The following is an 18,974-nucleotide window of genomic DNA, read 5'->3' as shown; positions in this document are numbered from 1 at the left end:
TTTTCCCGCTACAGGCCAAAGAGTTGGAGCTGCTGCAGATCAACAAGCTCTTAGGAGAGTCTGCTCTGTCATCTTCAAAGTATCGCCAGTGGAAGGAGCAGAACGAGGAACTAGTTCAGGAGATCGACAGACTATTCGCACTCAAGGCCTCCAAAGAAGCGGACAGCGCGGCCGTGCCGGACACGCCCACGGAGGCGGTTGCCTTGGAAACTGTGGCAACTGAGGAAACAGCCAGCGCAAAATCAAAAGGCGCATACAGACTGAGCCTCAGCGACGGGGAGCAGTTAGTGGATGCAGAGCCGTCTGATGTTCTTCTCGAGATCCCACAGGGTTCTCCAAGCGCTAGTCCAGTGTTAGAACTCTCTCTGGGATCGCTGCAGGATTCAATAAATGAACAGCTGAGTGAAATGATGGAGAGCGGAGAACCTGCTGAGAACTACTTCTACATTTAACGCTTGAACAGTCCCATCACTGCAAAGTTTCTGTGTTTGCTAGAATCCGTCAAATGGAAGACGTTTTTAATGCAACCTGATGACAGAGTTGCATTTCACCGTGTCCCCTCCTGACATTACGATTAGTCAGGGAAATGCATCAGTGCAGATTTAGACCTAGAATTGTTCACATCAACCAAATACGACAAGTTTACGAAAGAGAAAAGAACAATATGCCAAGTGTAAATCTCAGTTCAGTATGTATTTATTGGATTCTAAGGCCGTCTGGTTCTTCTAATGATAGAAAGTAGAACTTCTCTTAGAATTCAATGAGAATTTATAATATAAGTCATGCCTCGTGTAATGTGATATGTAAATACAGTTGTACTTTAAATACTGTATGTATTTGTTTATTGACGTTGCCTTAGTAAAAGGTATACATTTGAAATATTTTGCACAGAAAATTTGCCCCATGAACATTGTCGTAGCTGCTTGTTGTTTCAAGTTGGGTTTTTTAAGCATTCTTTCCATTGTGGAGGAAACTTCGTAGTTCTCCACATATATGGACACATGAACCATAAAATAGAACTGTATGACAGTTGTGTGTGTTCCTTATTGCCCAATGCCGCCATGAACACAGCAAGACAAGTACAGACTCCTCAATAACTGTAATATTGATCGGCTTAATAAAAAGGGAGCGTGATGATCACTGACATTTGTTGTGAAGTCCCTGTTTAAGACTGAAAAACCTATAAAGCAGATCACATTATTTGTATGCTTGTATTTTCCTTTTTGTGTGTGGTTTTCTATATGTGTAGGATTTAGTTGAGATAAAATATTATAAAACACATGCCTTTACATGAGTATGTCTAAGCCTGTATTTAATACATGAATCTGAGCATGTTAAGACTTTTTTTTTTTTTGTTTCTTTGTTTGTGACCCCTTGGCAAACTTTTTGGTGAATTTCAGTGAATAGATATAATGCAGAGATTGTTTCTTTACATTCTTCTTGCTCTTTTTTGATCACAAGGTAATGCTCATGGTAACACCGTACGGTAGCATACGGTCCGTAATACAGCAGTGACAGTGAAAGTCTAATCGAACAGTTGGTTGAAAAATAAAGAATATAAAGAATATGCTTGTTGCAATATATAGTATATATAAAGTTCTGTTGCAGCCTTAAGTTAAAATAATTTAAATCCATTTTCCCCTCATTAAATCTACAATCAATACCTCATAATGACAAAGCAAAAACTGAATTTTAAAAAGTATTTCAAATTTATTAAAAAGAAAATGTAATACGTATCACAATGTACAGGAAGTACAGGAAGCGTCCTGGTTATTCAAAACGTATTCCCTTTAGGAGTAGGCCTCTGTGCTCTTAGGAACCTTCAATACAGCCTGATTTTTGTTGCCTTCCCCAGATCTGTGCCTTAACACAATCCTCTCTCCGAGCTCTGCAGGCAGTTCCTTCTGACTCATGTCTTCGTTTTTGGTTTTTACTCTGCTATGCCTTTTCAGCTGTAAGACCTATAGTGTGTGCCCTTCCAAATCACATCCAATTAGTTGAATTTACCACAGGTGGACTCCAATCAAGGTGTAGAAACCTCTCAAAGATGATCAAGAGAAACAAGAGGCACCTGGGCTAAATGTCAAGTGTCATTTTTAATACATTTGCAAAAAATGTTACAAAAATCCTGTTTTCAATTCAATTTTCAAATCAATTTTGAAGATTTTAGCAAAAGGCTGCAACGCAACAAAATGTGAAAAAAGTGAGGGTCTGTATACTTTGTAATTGCAATGAACGTATAGTGTTACAGCACAGAGTGCATTTATTGATAGCATACTCATATAGGCAATTTATTAAATAAATAAAAAATGTACTTGCAAATTCGATTTTATTGTATCAGTGACTCCATTTTCCAAACTTATTTTAATGCCACTTCACTCACTGCTTACAGTTACTGTCCTTTGTTTTCTCAACCATGGTCAATTAGTGACTCAGGTTGGTGCCAAATTCAATATATTGAACTTCTGGTAAGTAGATGTTTCTCTTACAGTACTCGCTGAATGACGTTGTTTGCTGCTGACCGAAATAACTGCTCATCAGGTGGTGATCTGTTCACATAATGGCTCTCTTACTGCTAGTTCATTAGAGGGACTTCGCTATGCGTGGGCTGAGATGATCTCTGCCTCTCAGCTTTGTGTGGAAGCAGGGTCTTTAATTAAAGCTTTGTTCTATTGAAACATACCTTAATCTGTCTTTACTCTTAATTGCACAAATTAAAACAATAGTACTAGGATGCAGCACACAGTGAAACATTGCTGAAAGGTTTTATTGATTGCAAAATGCACCACCAAGTATGAACACACTGTGATAAGTTACATCTAGGAATAATTTACAAAGAAAAAACAACACCCTGTTGTTGTACATCCTCCTCAAACACTTTTCGTCTCCTCAGTGTTTGTGTTATCAAGTCAATAATATCATATTCATGAAGATTTACCCTGCAGGCTGAGCAATTGGCAAATAAGTTATAATGTTCTTACATTACTGTGACTTCTAATTGCTTTCAGTGACTGAATTGAGAAAATATAAAAGCAAGATAGCATTTACTGAAAAAATTATAAAAGATAATTCTGTCCAATCCACAGAACAACATTTGCAAAGAAAACAAGATTTTCATCAATGTAAAACTAAGAAGTACAGATGAAATCTAGTTTTAATGAGTGTAATCTATATCGGGATCCAAGACGAGTTTGTTCAATTATCTTATTCAAAGCCCTAACATTATCTAAGCCACTTACAATTTATCACAAATATTTTACATTTCACAGTTTTGTTCGGACACAAAAACAGTACAAAAGCATGGCTACAATGTAAAAGGCAGCACAAAGAGACACTTCAGTCATGTTTCACTACATGTCGCAGTTAAAGGCAGCAGGAACTTGAGTTCTTTTCAACCATGTTGAACTTTTGTAACAATCTTTGTACTCTTTGATTCATCACTTTGTATTTTACACCCCAAAATTATAATTCTGTCTTTATGTCAAGATGCAATTTCTGTACATCCATCATGCTGATACCTGACAAGTCCATTAAGCAAGTAGTGGTAATGTCCTGTGGTTCACAGTTAATTTTCTCATCTTTACCCATGTTTTAAAGGGAAATTTCTGCGCGTTTTATGTGGATGTCCAATCAGTGATGATTGTAAATGTTGTCAATCGGAGCAATACGGAGTGTGCTATTGACCCAGAAATCAAAATTTGTGACTGCAAAATCAATTGTTCTTCCTGCATCCAGCGCCGTCATTTGACATGACAATGATGTAGTTTGTGGGCAGGAAGAACTACAGGCAGCCTGTGCTTTAGATGCCCCTCAAAATCATTTGCTTCTTGTGCAAAAAAGATAAAATGGTATCCCAAAAAACAAGTACAGAGGATGTAATTGACGAGGATGCATTTTACAGTGTTTTGGCTGACTCAGATATTCAGCCGTATTCATTCAAGCCAGAGTTAACGACAGGTGACTTTATGGCCGTTGGGGACCCTCCCAAACCTGAATGGTGAGAGAAAACACAGACTGGTTGTCGGTAGAGTTTCTCCTTTGGAGTAGAGCAGAGCCAGTCCTGTAGTCGGTGTGCTTGTATTACTCATATTGTTGGGACATAAATCTGGGGGGGGACTCGCCTTCCTTTTGTGGACAAAATACAAGTCCCCATAACATAAATCATTACAATTTAGGGTTAAGGCTTGGTTGAAGGTTAGGGTAAGGTTAGGTTTAGGTTAAGGTTAGAGTACGGATTAGGATTAAGCTGTGGATATAGTTAGGTTAAGTCAATGTAAGCGCTCACTATGATTTTTTAGCTTCAATTGACTACATTTACCATCCACACTGATTGGACATTCACATAAGAGTTGCTGAATTTTACCTTTAAAGTATTTTTAGTGTGAGGTTCACATTCTAACAGGTGACTTCATAGGCATCGCTGTCCGGCTGGTTGGTGATCTTGGGACATGAACGACATGCAGGGCAGACGGGTAGCTTTGGGCAGGAAGGGCAAGTCGGGTATCTTGGTCGTTTGAAGCTGAAGAGCAGAGCAGTGCCTCCCAGCATCTGTAAACATGAACCCAGCCACCCAAAGTAGAGCGAGCCGGCTGGATGCAGGCTGAGGTGGGGGAACCTGGGGTTACCGATCCCCTTACTTGGATCTTCCATCCCCAGTCTTGCAAGGTTGTGGGTGTACACCCCGAGTGCAGTCAGGCTCAGAAGCCCGGCCATCACCACCAGGAGTCCACCTGTAGCGGCTACACCTCTCAGAGGTATGTCTGTCCAACACCGGACCCCGATACACGCCAGTACAATGCCAGTGCCACACAAGAACAACGAGGTCAGGATCAAACCTTGTGCCAGGCGAACCCTCGGGTCTCTCCGATATGGACCTGCCACGGGCCAGCACTGTTTCAGCTCTGAGTGCTCCACCTGCAGGCAGCTCTCCCAAAGTCCATCAGAGCGCAGTAAGAGCAGCGACTCCACCGACCCGGACCTGACCCCCATCCAGTGACCTTTTCCTCCTGCCATGCCCAGACGCGCCTGTCCCTCTCTCCACTGAGGGGTGATGGCGGCAGTGAAGACAAGGACCAGTCCCAAAGGGGCAAAGACAATCCCGGTCACCATGGATGCTGAAGTGTGCATCATAAGTGGTGCAACTCCGATTCTCCACAAAATCTCTCAAGACTTATAACTTATTAGTCAAAATCAAACAGGCCAACCGCACATTTCCTGTGTCCAGCACTGAGAGTATTTTACAAAAGAAAGACGACAGTGGATGCTGCTTGTAATTATTCTGTGTCAGTTTCGAGGGACCCCTCAGAACAGTGTGTGGATCTGTTCAGAAAATATGTCTTCTGTTGTTTCTCAGTGTTCACATAGAACAACATCCAGTCACAAATGTCTCCTCTGACCAGACACTGCCGATCTTTGTCTGTAAAAAAACAAAGAACTTCAAACTTTGAATATTTTATTCACAAAAAGGTATAATTAAGCTATTAGCACAAATTAAAGGGAATCAGTACAGTGATAAGAACATAAGTTAAAAATAGAAATTCATCCATTACCTCTTTGTCAAAACTCTCCTCTCTTTTAGGTGCAGATCCTTCATTGTGACTGTCTGAGTGAAAGAGAAAGATTCAGTCAGAAAGTGGGGCGGTGCATGTCGGATCAAAGTGATGGAGAAGAGAGACGAAGAAGAGAGATGAAAAACAACAGAGGTGTGAAGTGGAGCGGAGACCAGCTCTCCAGCAGCTGGAGAAAGGAGAAAGGGGTTTGGCTTCACTGCTCCAGCGCTGGACAGGAAAAGACTGAACGGTCGATGTCTGTCTCTGTTGCTAGGATACGATAACCTGGGCAGTCTCAACGTGACAGTGTGTGTTACTTTATTCATCACAAAAGCTATTGGGACTCCTATCTGTACAAAACCTGATCGGCTGGTGCACTGGCTCGTAACAACTGTTGGCATTCTTGACTTCAGTCGTGAATGTGTGTGGTTTGTGTTTGTGTGTGTGTGTGTGTGTGCAGGAGGATATGTTGTTGTTTTCTCAAAGCTCGAGGATTGATGGCCAGCAATGACCTTGTAAGAATTCAGTCTGGTTGGTGATTATATCAGGCCAGTGTCTGAATGCAGATTGAGTCCATCTACAGTGTCTCGGTCCGGTAGATGAAAGACGGAAACAATGCCCTCTGGGGCGAAGACAAAACAACTGGAAGACGTGTGTGACTAATAAAGATTAACACACACACAGACAAACACAAGCACCCATAATCAGTTAACATCTTTGTCAAACAAACATGATGACGTCCTCGATGTGGGAAAAAACAATGGTGCTTTATTTTTCTCAACGGGCATTACACAAAACTTTCGTTTTAGATAAGAAAATAGCCAGATATGATGATGATGTATGAGGCCAACAATAAACAGTTTCTGAGTTTCCTTTGTTTTTTAATGTTGATTTAATCTTAAAACATAGCAATTATAAGCAAGACATACAATAGATAATCTTATTAATTTATCTCAGTCCTTAACTGGCAACAGGTGTGTATGGATGATGGTGGATAATGTTCATTTCTTAGCCAAAAACCAGCTTGTATTTGTTTTGGTGAGCTCTGGAGAGGATGCTCAGCCTACATTTATTATATGTGTTAATGGAACAATATTTTGCTTCTGGGAAAATGTCACTGGAGAGTTGTTGCTATTTAGAATGACTGATGACACTCATTAAGGTAAAGGGGAAATTACATTTTGAAAAGACAACTGAGTGGATATCAGTCTAAAAATAGACCGAAAAGATTTTACTGAACTATGCCAGAATGCACAAGAATGGAATATACCAGAATAAACTAGAATATTAAATAGAATAGAAATGTGCCGTGAGAATGTATGTCTGGATGTTGTATACATCTGTGAGTACAGTGTAATTTTATAAACACAGAGCTGTCGTCAAGTATCATCTGTGTCTAGAATTACAGTGTGTGTTAACACTGTAATTACAAACATGGCATCATTTCCTGCTCTGCTACCAGAATGTTTTTACATTGATGGGAAAGAGAGCAGATGACATATGAGGATCGGAGAACTGATCTGGCTGTCAGGACATCAACTGCTTCTCTGTTACATCTTATCACTAAGCAGAATTTTTTATTTGTTTGTACTGCTTATTTAAAAGCATTAACTTCACCAGATGCTGCATTTGTTTTGATGCCGAGATGGGATCATATGGATATGGCATGGGAACATCTGCAGAGAGGCACAACATCCAAGTGGCTTATTATGAATTGAAAATGATGGAAACACTGTAGGGTTATTAATAGCCCAAACACGTTCTCTCATGCAGGCACATTTCTAGTGAACGCAAACACACACAGAGTCTCAGAGCAGTCCACATAGTCTCAGTCACTTACCATTCAGGAGGGGTTGTTGGTATCTCACTGCAGATCTCTGACCGCCTCCCTGCTTTCATCTGCACGGCTCACGTTTCTCTCTCAGGCAGCAGATTGAGCGGACACCTCTTCGTTATTATTGCTCTCTCTTCCTTCTCATTAATCTTTGCTTCAGCAGTCTCCCCACCCGTCTCTGCCTCTGTTTGTCCTTGTGTCTGCGCCTGTTTTTGTCTGCTTTGCCTTGCTCAGCTCTGACCGTCTGCCTCTCTGTGTGTGTGTGTGTGTGTGTGTGTGTGTGTGTGTGTGTGTGTGTGTGTGTGTGTGTGTGTGTGTGTGTGTGTGTGTGTGTGTGTGTGTGTGTGTGTGTGTGTGTGTGTGTGTGTGTTTGCTCTCTCTTTGACTTGCTGAAGGATGTCTGTGTTATATCTAGGACAGGATTGCCTCCCTGCTGTTAGAGTCACCAAATAGGGAAAGCTTTTCTACTTCAATGCATGTGTGATGCCTATTTGGATCACACACACCTGCTAGAAAACTGGGAACGCAATTTGTAATGGTTTGTGTGTTCATCTACATATGACCCCCCTCCCCCCGTGATAAAACATGCATACAGTGGGGCAAAAACGTATTTAGTCAGCCACCAATTGCGCAAGTTCTCCCACTTAAAAAGATGAGAGACGCCTGTAATTTTCATCATAGGTACACTTCAACTATGAGAGACAGAATGGGGTAAAGAATCCAGGAAATCACATTGTAGGATTTTTAATGAATTAATTGGTAAATTCCTCGGTAAAATAAGTATTTGGTCACCTACAAACAAGCAAGATTTCTGGCTCTCACAGACCTGTAACTTCTTCTTTAAGAGGCTCCTCTGTCCTCCACTCGTTACCTGTATTAATGGCACCTGTTTGAACTTGTTATCAGTATAAAAGACACCTGTCCACAACCTCAAACAGTCACACTCCAAACTCCACTATGGCCAAGACCAAAGAGCTGTCAAAGGACACCAGAAACAAAATTGTAGACCTGCACCAGGCTGGGAAGACTGAATCTGCAATAGGTAAGCAGCTTGGTGTGACGAAATCAACTGTGGGAGCAATTATTAGAAAATGGAAGACATACAAGACCACTGATAATCTCCCTCGATCTGGGGCTCCACGCAAGATCTCACCCCGTGGGGCCAAAATGATCACAAGAGCGGTGAACAAAAATCCCAGAACCACACGGGGGGACCTAGTGAATGACCTGCAGAGAGCTGGGACCAAAGTAACAAAGGCTACCATCAGTAACACACTACGCCGCCAGGGACTCAAATCCTGCAGTGCCAGACGTGTCCCCCTGCTTAAGCCAGTACATGTCCAGGCCCGTCTGAAGTTTGCTAGAGAGCATTTGGATGATCCAGAAGAGGATTGGGAGAATGTCATATGGTCAGATGAAACCAAAATAGAACTTTTTGGTAAAAACTCAACTCGTCGTGTTTGGAGGAGAAAGAATGCCGAGTTGCATCCAAAGAACACCATACCTACTGTGAAGCATGGGGGTGGAAACATCATGCTTTGGGGCTGTTTTTCTGCCAGTCTCCAGATCTCAACCCCATAGAAAATCTGTGGAGGGAGTTGAAAGTCCGTGTTGCCCAGCGACAGCCCCAAAACATCACTGCTCTAGAGGAGATCTGCATGGAGGAATGGGCCAAAATACCAGCAACAGTGTGTGAAAAGCTTGTGAAGACTTACAGAAAACGTTTGACCTCTGTCATTGCCAACAAAGGGTATATAACAAAGTATTGAGATGAACTTTTGTTATTGACCAAATACTTATTTTCCACCATAATTTGCAAATATATTCTTTAAAAATCAGACAATGTGATTTTTCAGGAATTTTTTTTCTCATTTTGTCTCTCATAGTTTAGGTATACCTATGATGGAAATTACAGGCCTCTCATCTTTTTAAGTGGGAGAACTTGCACAATTGGTGGCTGACTAAATACTTTTTTGCCCCACTGTACACACTGATCCATACCAAGACCCAACCGCTCTCATGCAGATGGGATACATGTTTTTGTTTGATCTCTATAAAAAGCTGATCAGCTTTTTCCCGTATTTATAATATGCAAATCTTATTGAGAAAGAAAATATAAATATAATTGTGCTCACACACACACCAGTAATTATTGATCCTTGCTGTGAATGGCTAGCTTTTCAATCAGATCTGTATTAATAATAAAGAGATAGCCACAAAAATTATTATGCAATTTTTTTTATTTTCTTACAAAAGAGGCAAGATGTGACTAATACAACCAGAATTGCCATGATATAATAATGAAATATTACAGGGATACATGCTTGTTTTGAAATGATGCATAACGTAAAAGGAAAAAAAAAAATCCTACAACTTTTTACATACACACACGCATACTATGAAAGTCCTCTGGCAGGCATGAGGGTGTCGGGGGTTTGAACTGTTTACAGGAAAACTCTGTGGTTACACCATAAAGGAAGGAAATGTCCACAACTCTGGACTAAATGATGGCCAATACTAACTATTGTGTGGTTTTATGGCTGGAAATGTCTGACTTCTGGTTATGAATTAAACCGTCGGGCCATTTTAGTCATGAGACTAACAGGAACTTACAGGAAGATACTTATGGCATTGAAAGGCATCATAAGTAGGTTGTGGGTGGGGAAATGCACCATTGGCTCTTGTAGAAGAAATGATGGATACATTAAAAGCAGCAAGAATAGCAACCTCTGACAATATCGAAAATACGCTGTACACAATGTGTCCACATGTGCAGAGCTCTGTAAAAAAAAATTGAAATACATAGCAATATGTGGAAAATGAATTGCGACATGCACATGGCTAGTTCATAAAACACTGTCTTATTAAATTCTATTTACATTATATATGTACAGGCTGTTTAGCATAATTGCTCTTACGTTACAATTCAAATAACAAAATCATGGGGCGAGTGGTATTTACAACATCGAGAAAACTGATTGACGTTTTCAACTGAAATCGGAAAAAAGCTCTCTCTCTCTCTTCAGCCCAGTTCTCTTATTGGTTTTGGCAGTCCACAGCTTACATTGTCTTTGACTGAGCAGTGCTATTAGAGATGGATCGAACTGGCAGCTGTGAATTGTTACATCCTTCAGTGGAGCAGGCGGCTGATTAGATGCTTGCTCTCATACTTCAATGAGGGTGACCTGGAACTGGCCGCTGATGACCTCGGACATCTCAATGAGGAAGGCCGACTGGTTGGTGTAATGTTGAATGATGTTGTCGTCCATGTTGACGTAAATCCTGAAGAAGAGATGAGCAAGGTTACCTCAGTGATTGTGAGGAAAATGTGGTGCACAAAAAAAGGGCCAAATCAAAAAAATAAATATGAACATATTCTACTTTAAAACTAGGACGTGCAAATTGCCTCTATAGTGTGTCTCTTTTCAATCAAGTGTGACATAAGTAAGAGGTTGCCAATGTTTGTTTGGGTCAAACGCATGTCATTTCTTTGTAGGACACACTTGACAACAACAACAGAGTTAATATATCTCCTGCATCAGTGGGTGTAGTAAATCAGGTCACTCTCTTTCTTCTCTACCAACCCTAACCTTTAAGTCTTTAAGGCTTTAATGACTGAGCTAACCAGCGGCCTGTGCATTCTGCCTGCAGCGACAGGGTTGATTGAAGACGATAGCGAAAGAGGAGGGAGGGGACTGCAGGGAGAATGCAACCCAACCTGTTAGCTTAGCTGCTCCCCCTCAGGTGACAGCTGCCAGCAGCAAGCAGGAAACAGCAGGAAAATCACCCAAAGGTGTTTCAGTCTCTGTCAGGAGTTCTTATTTACATCTCAATAAAAACCCTCTGATCTCCTCTGTTGTTTTACAGGAGGCAGCCCAGGCTATTATCAGTTTTTCTAAGGAAACTGACTGTGGGAGTTGCAGTCAATTACTTATTTGGAAACTCTGCTTACGTGTGCTGGCAAGGATGTTAATAACTATACAAGTAGCTCTTTGTGAATATTCAGTCACGAAGGGAAGAAATTACCTTTTCATTAACACTGGAGTGCCACCTTTATTTCCCAGTAACTTTTGAAGAAATTAAGGACATTGAAATCCCTTTTTTAATGAATCCAAAGCACCAAAAATCAGCTTAGGAGAAGGGCAGCACGTATGAACTCATCAGTTCAGCTGATAGAGATGTGACTCATGACAGTTTAAAAAAAGATCATAACTTGATGGACAACCTTCAGCAAGTAACTGGAAGCTTTCAACTTTATGACACTATATATCTCTTTCAACACCAAAATACTTCCTGATGTTCCGATGAAGTTATGAAAACATAAAGACAATTGCTTATGACTCATGTGCAGGACTTTTTAAATCTTTTCATCCTCCCTCAGTCATCCGTCTTTCTTTTGGAGGAGCTGCAATTAACACATTCCAGAAGGCCGTGCCAACAAACCTACCTACCCAGTCTGTCGACCTGAGCTTCCTTAAAGCAGGAAACTAAGACCTAAATTAATGCACATCGTCCGTGTCAAATTGACTACTTTAATCCAACTTAGACATACCGAAGAAACAATAAGTTACTCACCCTCTCTTGCACTTTTTATAGATTTTCCCAATGTTTTCTTTTTGGATACCGTACTTCTCTGAAACCTGAGTAAAGAAAGGAATATGAGAGTTAGCATATTCTCCTGCTGAAAGAAAGACAATATACTTGAGAGATAATGTACGGTAACATAAGTGAGCCTGATGTGAGTTTTTTGGAAGGCAACAACCAAGACCAGGTAGAGGTGTGCTGTTTATCTCCACCTCAGATATCAGGTCAGATAACACAGATTTGCGTTTGAATTCAGAGTTTGTTACTTACAGCATCCTGTAGGCCTGACAGTGTCGGCGCGCTGAGCATGAGCGCATCAAACACCTCTTCAGTGTGCGTCCTCACGTACAGCAGAACTATTAGAAAGCCAGAGAAGGAATTTAAACAGTTAGCTAAAAAAGACAAAGAAAGCTAATTGGCTCATTATTGATTGCATCTTCTCTTTTATATGAGACGTTTAGTTTCCTATGTACCTCTTTGTGGGTCTTCTCTGCGGGCTTGTTTGCTTGGTGGAGAGCTGATCTGGTCTCTGTCTGTGTACAATCTCTTCATAGAACTCCTGGGAAAACACAGCAGAAGTTCACATTAGACTAAAACAGCCACTATGTGTTTATTCAGGAATAAGTTGTTGTGTTGTACGGCTGTTGATGTTGCCATGTGTTTTCTACACTCACCTTTCGTTTTCGTCGATGGGAGGGGCCTAGAGAGACAAAGAGAATGCAGAGAGGAGACCAGAGATCTGATTAGATGCCACTCCACTGATAAAAGCATTGCTTAAAGTCACCTTTCCCACCATTGCCTGTGCACAATACCTTCAAAGAAGAATCTTATCATTGCTTTAAGACTGCATTTCCCATAACCTCTAAACACTGATGGAGAAACACAGATAGGACCGGCCTACACTTTATCGTACTAGCCAATCAAAGACATTTACCGCCATTTACATCAGACTGTCAGGCATGTATCATTAAGTAAATATCAGGAGAGTTATATCCAAATTAAATCCCTCGTTTCCCCCCTATACATGTCCCTATTGAGTCCACAGTGGGAGTAAACTGGCCTGTCTGAACAGCACTCTCAACTCACTGTTTTTGCAATTGTGTGGGAAAAGAAAAACACAGAATATGAGGGTGGAGCATACTGTATGTCAGGTGTCTGTGAGCTGTTGAGCCAGGTGTGCGTGTGTGAGTGATTTTGTGTGTAAGCCCCCATAGCTTAATCTCAGTGTCAGTAGCTGTAGCGGCTTGTACTTGTGCCTGGTTTCGACCTATTAGTTCATCTGATCCCAAGTCTGTGGTTCGCCTCACTTTCGCTGACAACATCCCCCTCCCCTTCCCAGCCTACTTTTCCCACTGCATACTTTCCCACAGTTTTTTTCCCTGCCTCTCTCGTGCCTGTGCTACTGCCTACAGGGATACAGGGGTCGGGATTATGATTCACTCAACACCTGTGGAGAGGAGAGGAGAGGAGAGGAGAGGATATAGTTAAAGGGGGACCTACCATGCGCTGTAAGCTGGAGAGGTGTGTTTCTGGAATAAAGAGAACTGGCTGGGTGATGTGATCTTCCAGGGTTTGGAAGAAGGTACAGTCGCTGCCCATGGAGCTGCTCACTAAAGACTTGTTGGCTGGAGACAAAAAGCAGAAGTTAGAATACACTCTCTAAAACAGATTACATATCTTTAAGACATGCTTTCTGTTGGCAACACTCACTGTTAGCATCGGGCTTCACCCTCCTCTTACTTCTTTTCCTCTCCTCATCACGCATCTTCCTCTCAGCACCCTGAAGACACACAATCAAATGGTTACAATAATGACTTGACAAATGACAAATGCCAGATGTTTTGTTTTTTAAGTGTTCGAAAAGGCGATTGAAGGGAAATGCCGCAAGCTACATACCTTATCGCAGAAAATCTTGACCTGGCAAGCGGCTCTGTGGAGGAGCTGGTTGGTTCCCGAGCTGAAGTCGTACGTGTCGATCTGCAGGTTTAGAGGCAGGCCTTTGACTCCCTTCTGAGCCGAAAAGTCTGTGCTTAGGGAGTTGATGCCGATGTACACCTGTTGGGAAAGGAGTAGGTGTTTTAAGTACATCATGTTGTCGTCATGTCATTCCTTATGTACACAATTAAAAGAGACCCTCAAACATTTTCCTCTCAGACCTACATTTTCTCTCATTTCTTTAATCGTTAAAGCACAGTCTTTAGACCTCTCTATCCTCACATTTTCCGCTGATAATTTCTCTCCACCTGCAGCAGGTTTGGCGCCCCACCCCAGCAGGAGAAGAAGCTCATATAAGTCGTTGTGGCTCTCGCCAGCTGTGGTGACAGGAGCCTCAGGGCCAAACACATTTCTGGGATTCCTCCCCTCCCTCCACAGACACTCCTTCTCCTCTCCACCTCCCTAATCTACCATTCTTCTCTTTTCTTATAATCCCTCCCGCTGTTCTGTTCTCTCCCTCTTCTGGCCTTACAGAGCCAGGTTATATAAAAACATATTTGCATGCTTCTCTGTATGTGTGTTTACCTTGGCTTCTTCATTGGGGTTCCAAACAAAGGAGAGAGCGTTGAAAGCCACCTCCTCTACGTTGCTTACGCCGCTGAAAACTTCTTTGTAGTCTGCTGTAAAAGGAAAAACAAACATTTTCAATCTTCATTTCTTGGTAATAGATAAAAGTGATGCGTTTATTCTCTTATGTTACATATGACAGAACAGTGAGGGAATCTTTCACTTTTGTGACCTCGTTGTACGGGTCAGTTTACAGGTGTACGGGGACGTTGCATGCGTGTTTTTGTATATGTGAAAAACATACCGATGTCAATGACCCTCTGCTTGGCGGTTGGCTGACGTGCGTGCCAGTGATTCCAAAAGCGGAGCTGCATTTCTGGGCTCTTGTCATTTTCAAACACAGCCATCACCACTGTCTGAAGCGGAGAAAGAAAGGTGACAGAAAGCAGAATATTAGGCAAATTTTCCAAACCGCGTGGCATTCTTTCACCAGCTTTCACATTTCATTTATCACTCCAAATCCCCCTTTTTTCACCACATTGTCATCAGTTATTTGCAGTGAGCGGGTGTGTGTTTGTGTGTATTCTTATCCTCTGATTCGCTTGACAAAGAAAAGGTTTCACGTCTATGTTTTAAAATCACACCACACCTCCCACTCCTTTTTTTTCACAACCTGTTAGGGAGTTGAGCTGAGCTCCGCTGTGCTCTGGCCTCATTACACCAGCGTAAGAATAAATTGTACAGGGCAGGACACTTTTTTTTTTTTTTTTTTTTTTTTTTTTAATGATGCCACCCCAGTGTGCCAGCAGGGAATTAGTCACAGAGGAGCTGGTTCCAAGGGAGGGACATATATTTGGGAAGGGTTGGTTTGGTGGCACGCAAATAATTTATGTAATCATGTGCCCGTGAAAAAGCCTGCTGGGAAGGATGCCACTTAAAACAAATAGTCACCTTTTTTACCTACCACAGTAAAACAAGACAACAACTTTCTTTCCTGCAATGTGTCACCATGACTCACCTTGACTTTAGTGGCAGTGAGGCAGGCACTGCTGTCCACTCCCTGGAGAGTGATGGGGTAGAACTGGCCCTTGTTCAGGTAGACCATGGGCAGCTCACTGGACTTGTAAGAAGAAGCCAAGGGAGCTCCCAGGGAAAACTGGAACTCATTCCTGAATCTCTCTGGTGGAGAGCCGGTGTAGGAGCCTGTGTATACTGGGCTAGACTGGTCTTCAGGGAAGGGATCGCTATAGGGAAGAGTCTAAAATTCACAAAAGGATATTAATTAATGAAAATGAAAGAGGGAGAGGCCTGGAGAAATGCGAAATAGAAGACAAAGGAAACAGGGCTAAGCTTTCAAATAAGCACGGTAAACTTACCTCGGTGCTCGGATCGGGGAAAGTACCGGTCAGCAGGGAATCAAAGATGATGTTGAGCTCCTGCTTGTCGTAATTGTCCGCCACAACGCTGGTCAGGGTGGCGTAGGTGTCTGAGGTGGTAGGACCGGAGATGGGCAGTGAGATGTTCTGCTTGGATCCCAAAACGTCTTGGTGATGGCTTAAGGGAACACTCTCAGAGAGGATCTTCATGACGTTGGCGGACGCCTCCAATGAAACAAGCTCATTGGTGTTGGTTAGATTCCTGGCGGAGTGATGAAAAAGAGATCACCGTGACTAACCACCCAGGTACCAAGAGAGCGAGGAAGCAAACAACCTTTAAGTGACTAACTGAAGTGTGTGTTAAACATGACAGAAGCCTGCAGACAGCCTGTGCAAATGTATAACAGTCAGTAAAAGCACACACAGCTCCTGCAAGGTGAACTTTTAGAAAGCCGCAGTTTGAGTCTGGGTGGGTACTATTTGTCTCTTAATCCATCTTTTTTTCTTCTCCGTGTTTGAGTTTCCCTGTTCAAAATGTTTGAGGGGACAACACTGCGCCCCCAACAATGGCCGTTTCTCACCCACCTAACAGGGTTTAGGAATGATGAGCTCAGTAAAGACAGAGGGAGGCCTGTTGTGAAACTCTTTAAGCAAGACAGAGATGATGATAGAGAGAGAATAGATGGATGGAAGGACTGAAGAGGTAGACAATAATCCCCCTGACTATGTTTGACTTGGGGATTACCCACTCACCTGTTTATGGCCTCCCAAAGCCCTGCCTTTCTAACACTCTCTATAATGTGTTTTAATCAGTGACAACAGGGTTTGGAAACATTATTTTGAGTCATGCAGCTTTACTTGAAATAAATGTTAATTAAATTAAATCTAATTTATTTGGGTGATTTTGCTAATAATTTAATCTGCACTATCCTTGGAAAAAAAGAGTGTAACATATGATGCAGACTGATTTATATAAAAACAAGTTAAGGATTTTACAGCAGCAAAAGTGTGGTGGACTTGTGTCTTACCTCTCTGTTTTGCAGATGTTGCCAGCGCGGTTGGTAATAATCTTGTGATCTTTCTGGTTCTGGAAAATTTTAAAGAATGGTCAGAGTGAGAAAGTTAGAATTAATCTTGGGGTTAACATTGAGTTAAGTCCTCATTACTACTGATTCCACATTTCCTACCTTGCACTGTTCATAAAGCATGGTTAAGGCTGCCAGGTCGTCTCCTGGATGGAGTCTGGGTTTGGGGTGGTTCTGCTCGGGGAGAGTGCTCTCCAGGTAGGACCACGAGTCCATGGCGTAGTTATTGTAACGGTTAAAGTTGAAGTTCTCGCTCTGAAAGACCAGTCCCAGAGTCCTGCAGCGTGGAAAAAAAGAGTAGACAGTGATTGATTAGATTGATGATTCAAAATATCCTGTAAACAGAAGAAAAATGGTAAAATGGCTCAAGTAATATATAGTAAGTAATATAAATGCTTATTTGACACATAGTGTTTGACAGAGTGAGGGATAGTTTAACAGCAGTACCTGAGCCGCGGGATGCTGCACATACTTGCCCCTGAGCATGGAGGGTTTCGATTGCAAAACCACAGAGCTGAGTAACATCCCTCAAAAAGCGGTGGTGTCAAAAGGTTTAAAAAGCCAAGGGCCACCCACTAACGGCCCCCCCCCAACACACACACACACACCTTGTGTTTCGTGGTTTCTGGACCAAAAAACTACATTCTTGAATCCTATATAAACTTTCTTATTTGCATAGACCTTAAAAGAGAAGACAAGATTTTCTTACTAAGTAAATAGATTACCACATGTGATGAGCTCTGGCTTTCCATACCACTCGTAAAAAAAAAAAAAAGGGGGGTGGGGGGTGCTCAGAGGATTGGATCTGTTTGGAAAGACTCACGGTACATTGGATTGTAAATATCCTGCCTACCAGGAGAATCCCCCTTTGGAGTTTGCCTGAAGTAGCTAATGAACAAATAGGTGCAGTTTACTCTGGATAAACAGCTAATTAAATGTGCTGACAGGATGAAAAGACCACAGGTGTTCCCAACCACAACAGAACCACAGCTTAAGGAGGAATCCAGTGATTTCTCACAAGGATTAATGGAAGAGTACTGCATTCAAAGGCCCACACCTGAAAAACTATAAATACTGTATTTGAGCATGAGATACTGTGCATTATAACACCAGATTATAGCTTTAGTTTATGTCTGTTTCCTTTATATTTCAGATACATTACAAATACTAAAACTAACCTCATACACCTGCTGTAAGATGCACCTGTCTCTCCCTCTCACACACAGCAGCCTCAGTAAACTCCATTACGTACTCTCCATTTCACCCTAAAACCAGCCGAGTGCAGATGTTTTTACACAGACACAGAGGAAGGGGGGCTCGTGTCTAGGGTTTCGCCATTATGTAATTCAATGCAATACATGCTGTCATTGCCCTCTCTCTGTGTCCAACACCTCAAGAGGAGATTCTTATTTCCCAGTCCCCTTTTGTGCTCTGTGGCCCCTAGGTTAGTGACAACACAAGCCGAAACGGACCCGCTACCACCACAGACCAACTTGTGTATGTGTGTTAAAACTATCCATATCAAATTGCCCTGCAAAACACCCCTTTCTTAAAACAGGGATCTTTCACATGGGGGTCTCATTGCTAATAGAAAGAAGGGGGGTTTCTGTCCCCCAGACAAAAAAAAAACATGAATTGTTTACTGATTCATGTTTAGTCTATAATTAAATGTCTTTCATTTTGTGGAAAAAAAGCACAATTTGTAAAAATAAAATCCTGATAAAGCAAACATTTTAAGATATGAAAGAATATCCTCACAGAACTTACTCAGTCTCTTTGGTCATGTCTCCAATCCAAGTCAGCAGGAATAGGTTCCTTTAATTTCACCTCTTCGCTGTTAGTGTGAGCTTCTCTCTCTGAGTCAGTGAGTATATCACTCTAGCAGAGAAGAGCAGTGACACACAGATGAGTCAAGTGTTGTGATTCCCTTTGAAAGGGGCCCAGATTTATTTCATGCCAGCAGTGAGTTTCCCTCTCCTCTCTGATTGGCTAAGCCGAGTGAAACAGGTGTCTGATAGGACAGGTGTAGGATCATTAACTCTTC

At 41.9% G+C, this 18,974-nt stretch overlaps 3 protein-coding genes across 3 annotated transcripts in view; 1 reads left to right on the top strand and 2 right to left on the bottom strand.

Moving 5' to 3' along the window:
• The window catches only part of cnksr1 (connector enhancer of kinase suppressor of Ras 1), a 32,807-nt gene extending 31,622 nt beyond the window's left edge, over positions 1-1,185 (top strand). The window contains exon 25 of the mRNA XM_054613284.1: positions 15-1,185. Coding sequence (XP_054469259.1) covers positions 15-452 — 438 coding nt within the window. The 3' untranslated portion in view covers positions 453-1,185. The remainder of the gene's footprint in view (positions 1-14) is intronic.
• A 3,210-nt stretch (positions 1,186-4,395) lies between these two features.
• Positions 4,396-5,130, bottom strand: cldn23l (claudin 23-like). The gene has a single exon (XM_054614649.1). It carries the CDS (start codon positions 5,128-5,130, stop codon positions 4,396-4,398), a length of 735 nt encoding a protein of 244 aa, XP_054470624.1.
• A 4,545-nt stretch (positions 5,131-9,675) lies between these two features.
• On the bottom strand, positions 9,676-18,731 carry grhl3 (grainyhead-like transcription factor 3). The gene is made up of 15 exons (XM_054614417.1): positions 18,698-18,731; positions 17,033-17,207; positions 16,874-16,932; positions 15,846-16,107; positions 15,488-15,727; positions 14,774-14,885; positions 14,488-14,582; positions 13,864-14,022; positions 13,678-13,747; positions 13,468-13,592; positions 12,642-12,667; positions 12,441-12,526; positions 12,238-12,323; positions 11,959-12,023; positions 9,676-10,665 (listed from the first exon to the last, which is right to left on the bottom strand). Exons 1-15 carry the CDS (start codon positions 18,712-18,714, stop codon positions 10,548-10,550), a joined length of 1,695 nt encoding a protein of 564 aa, XP_054470392.1. The 5' UTR covers positions 18,715-18,731; the 3' UTR covers positions 9,676-10,547.
• Positions 18,732-18,974: the final 243 nt, after the last annotated feature.

Source organism: Anoplopoma fimbria, chromosome 15 (genome assembly GCF_027596085.1).
Source record: "Anoplopoma fimbria isolate UVic2021 breed Golden Eagle Sablefish chromosome 15, Afim_UVic_2022, whole genome shotgun sequence".
Taxonomy (NCBI): Eukaryota; Metazoa; Chordata; class Actinopteri; order Perciformes; family Anoplopomatidae; genus Anoplopoma; species Anoplopoma fimbria.
This window is presented reverse-complemented; position numbering and strand designations above follow the sequence as displayed.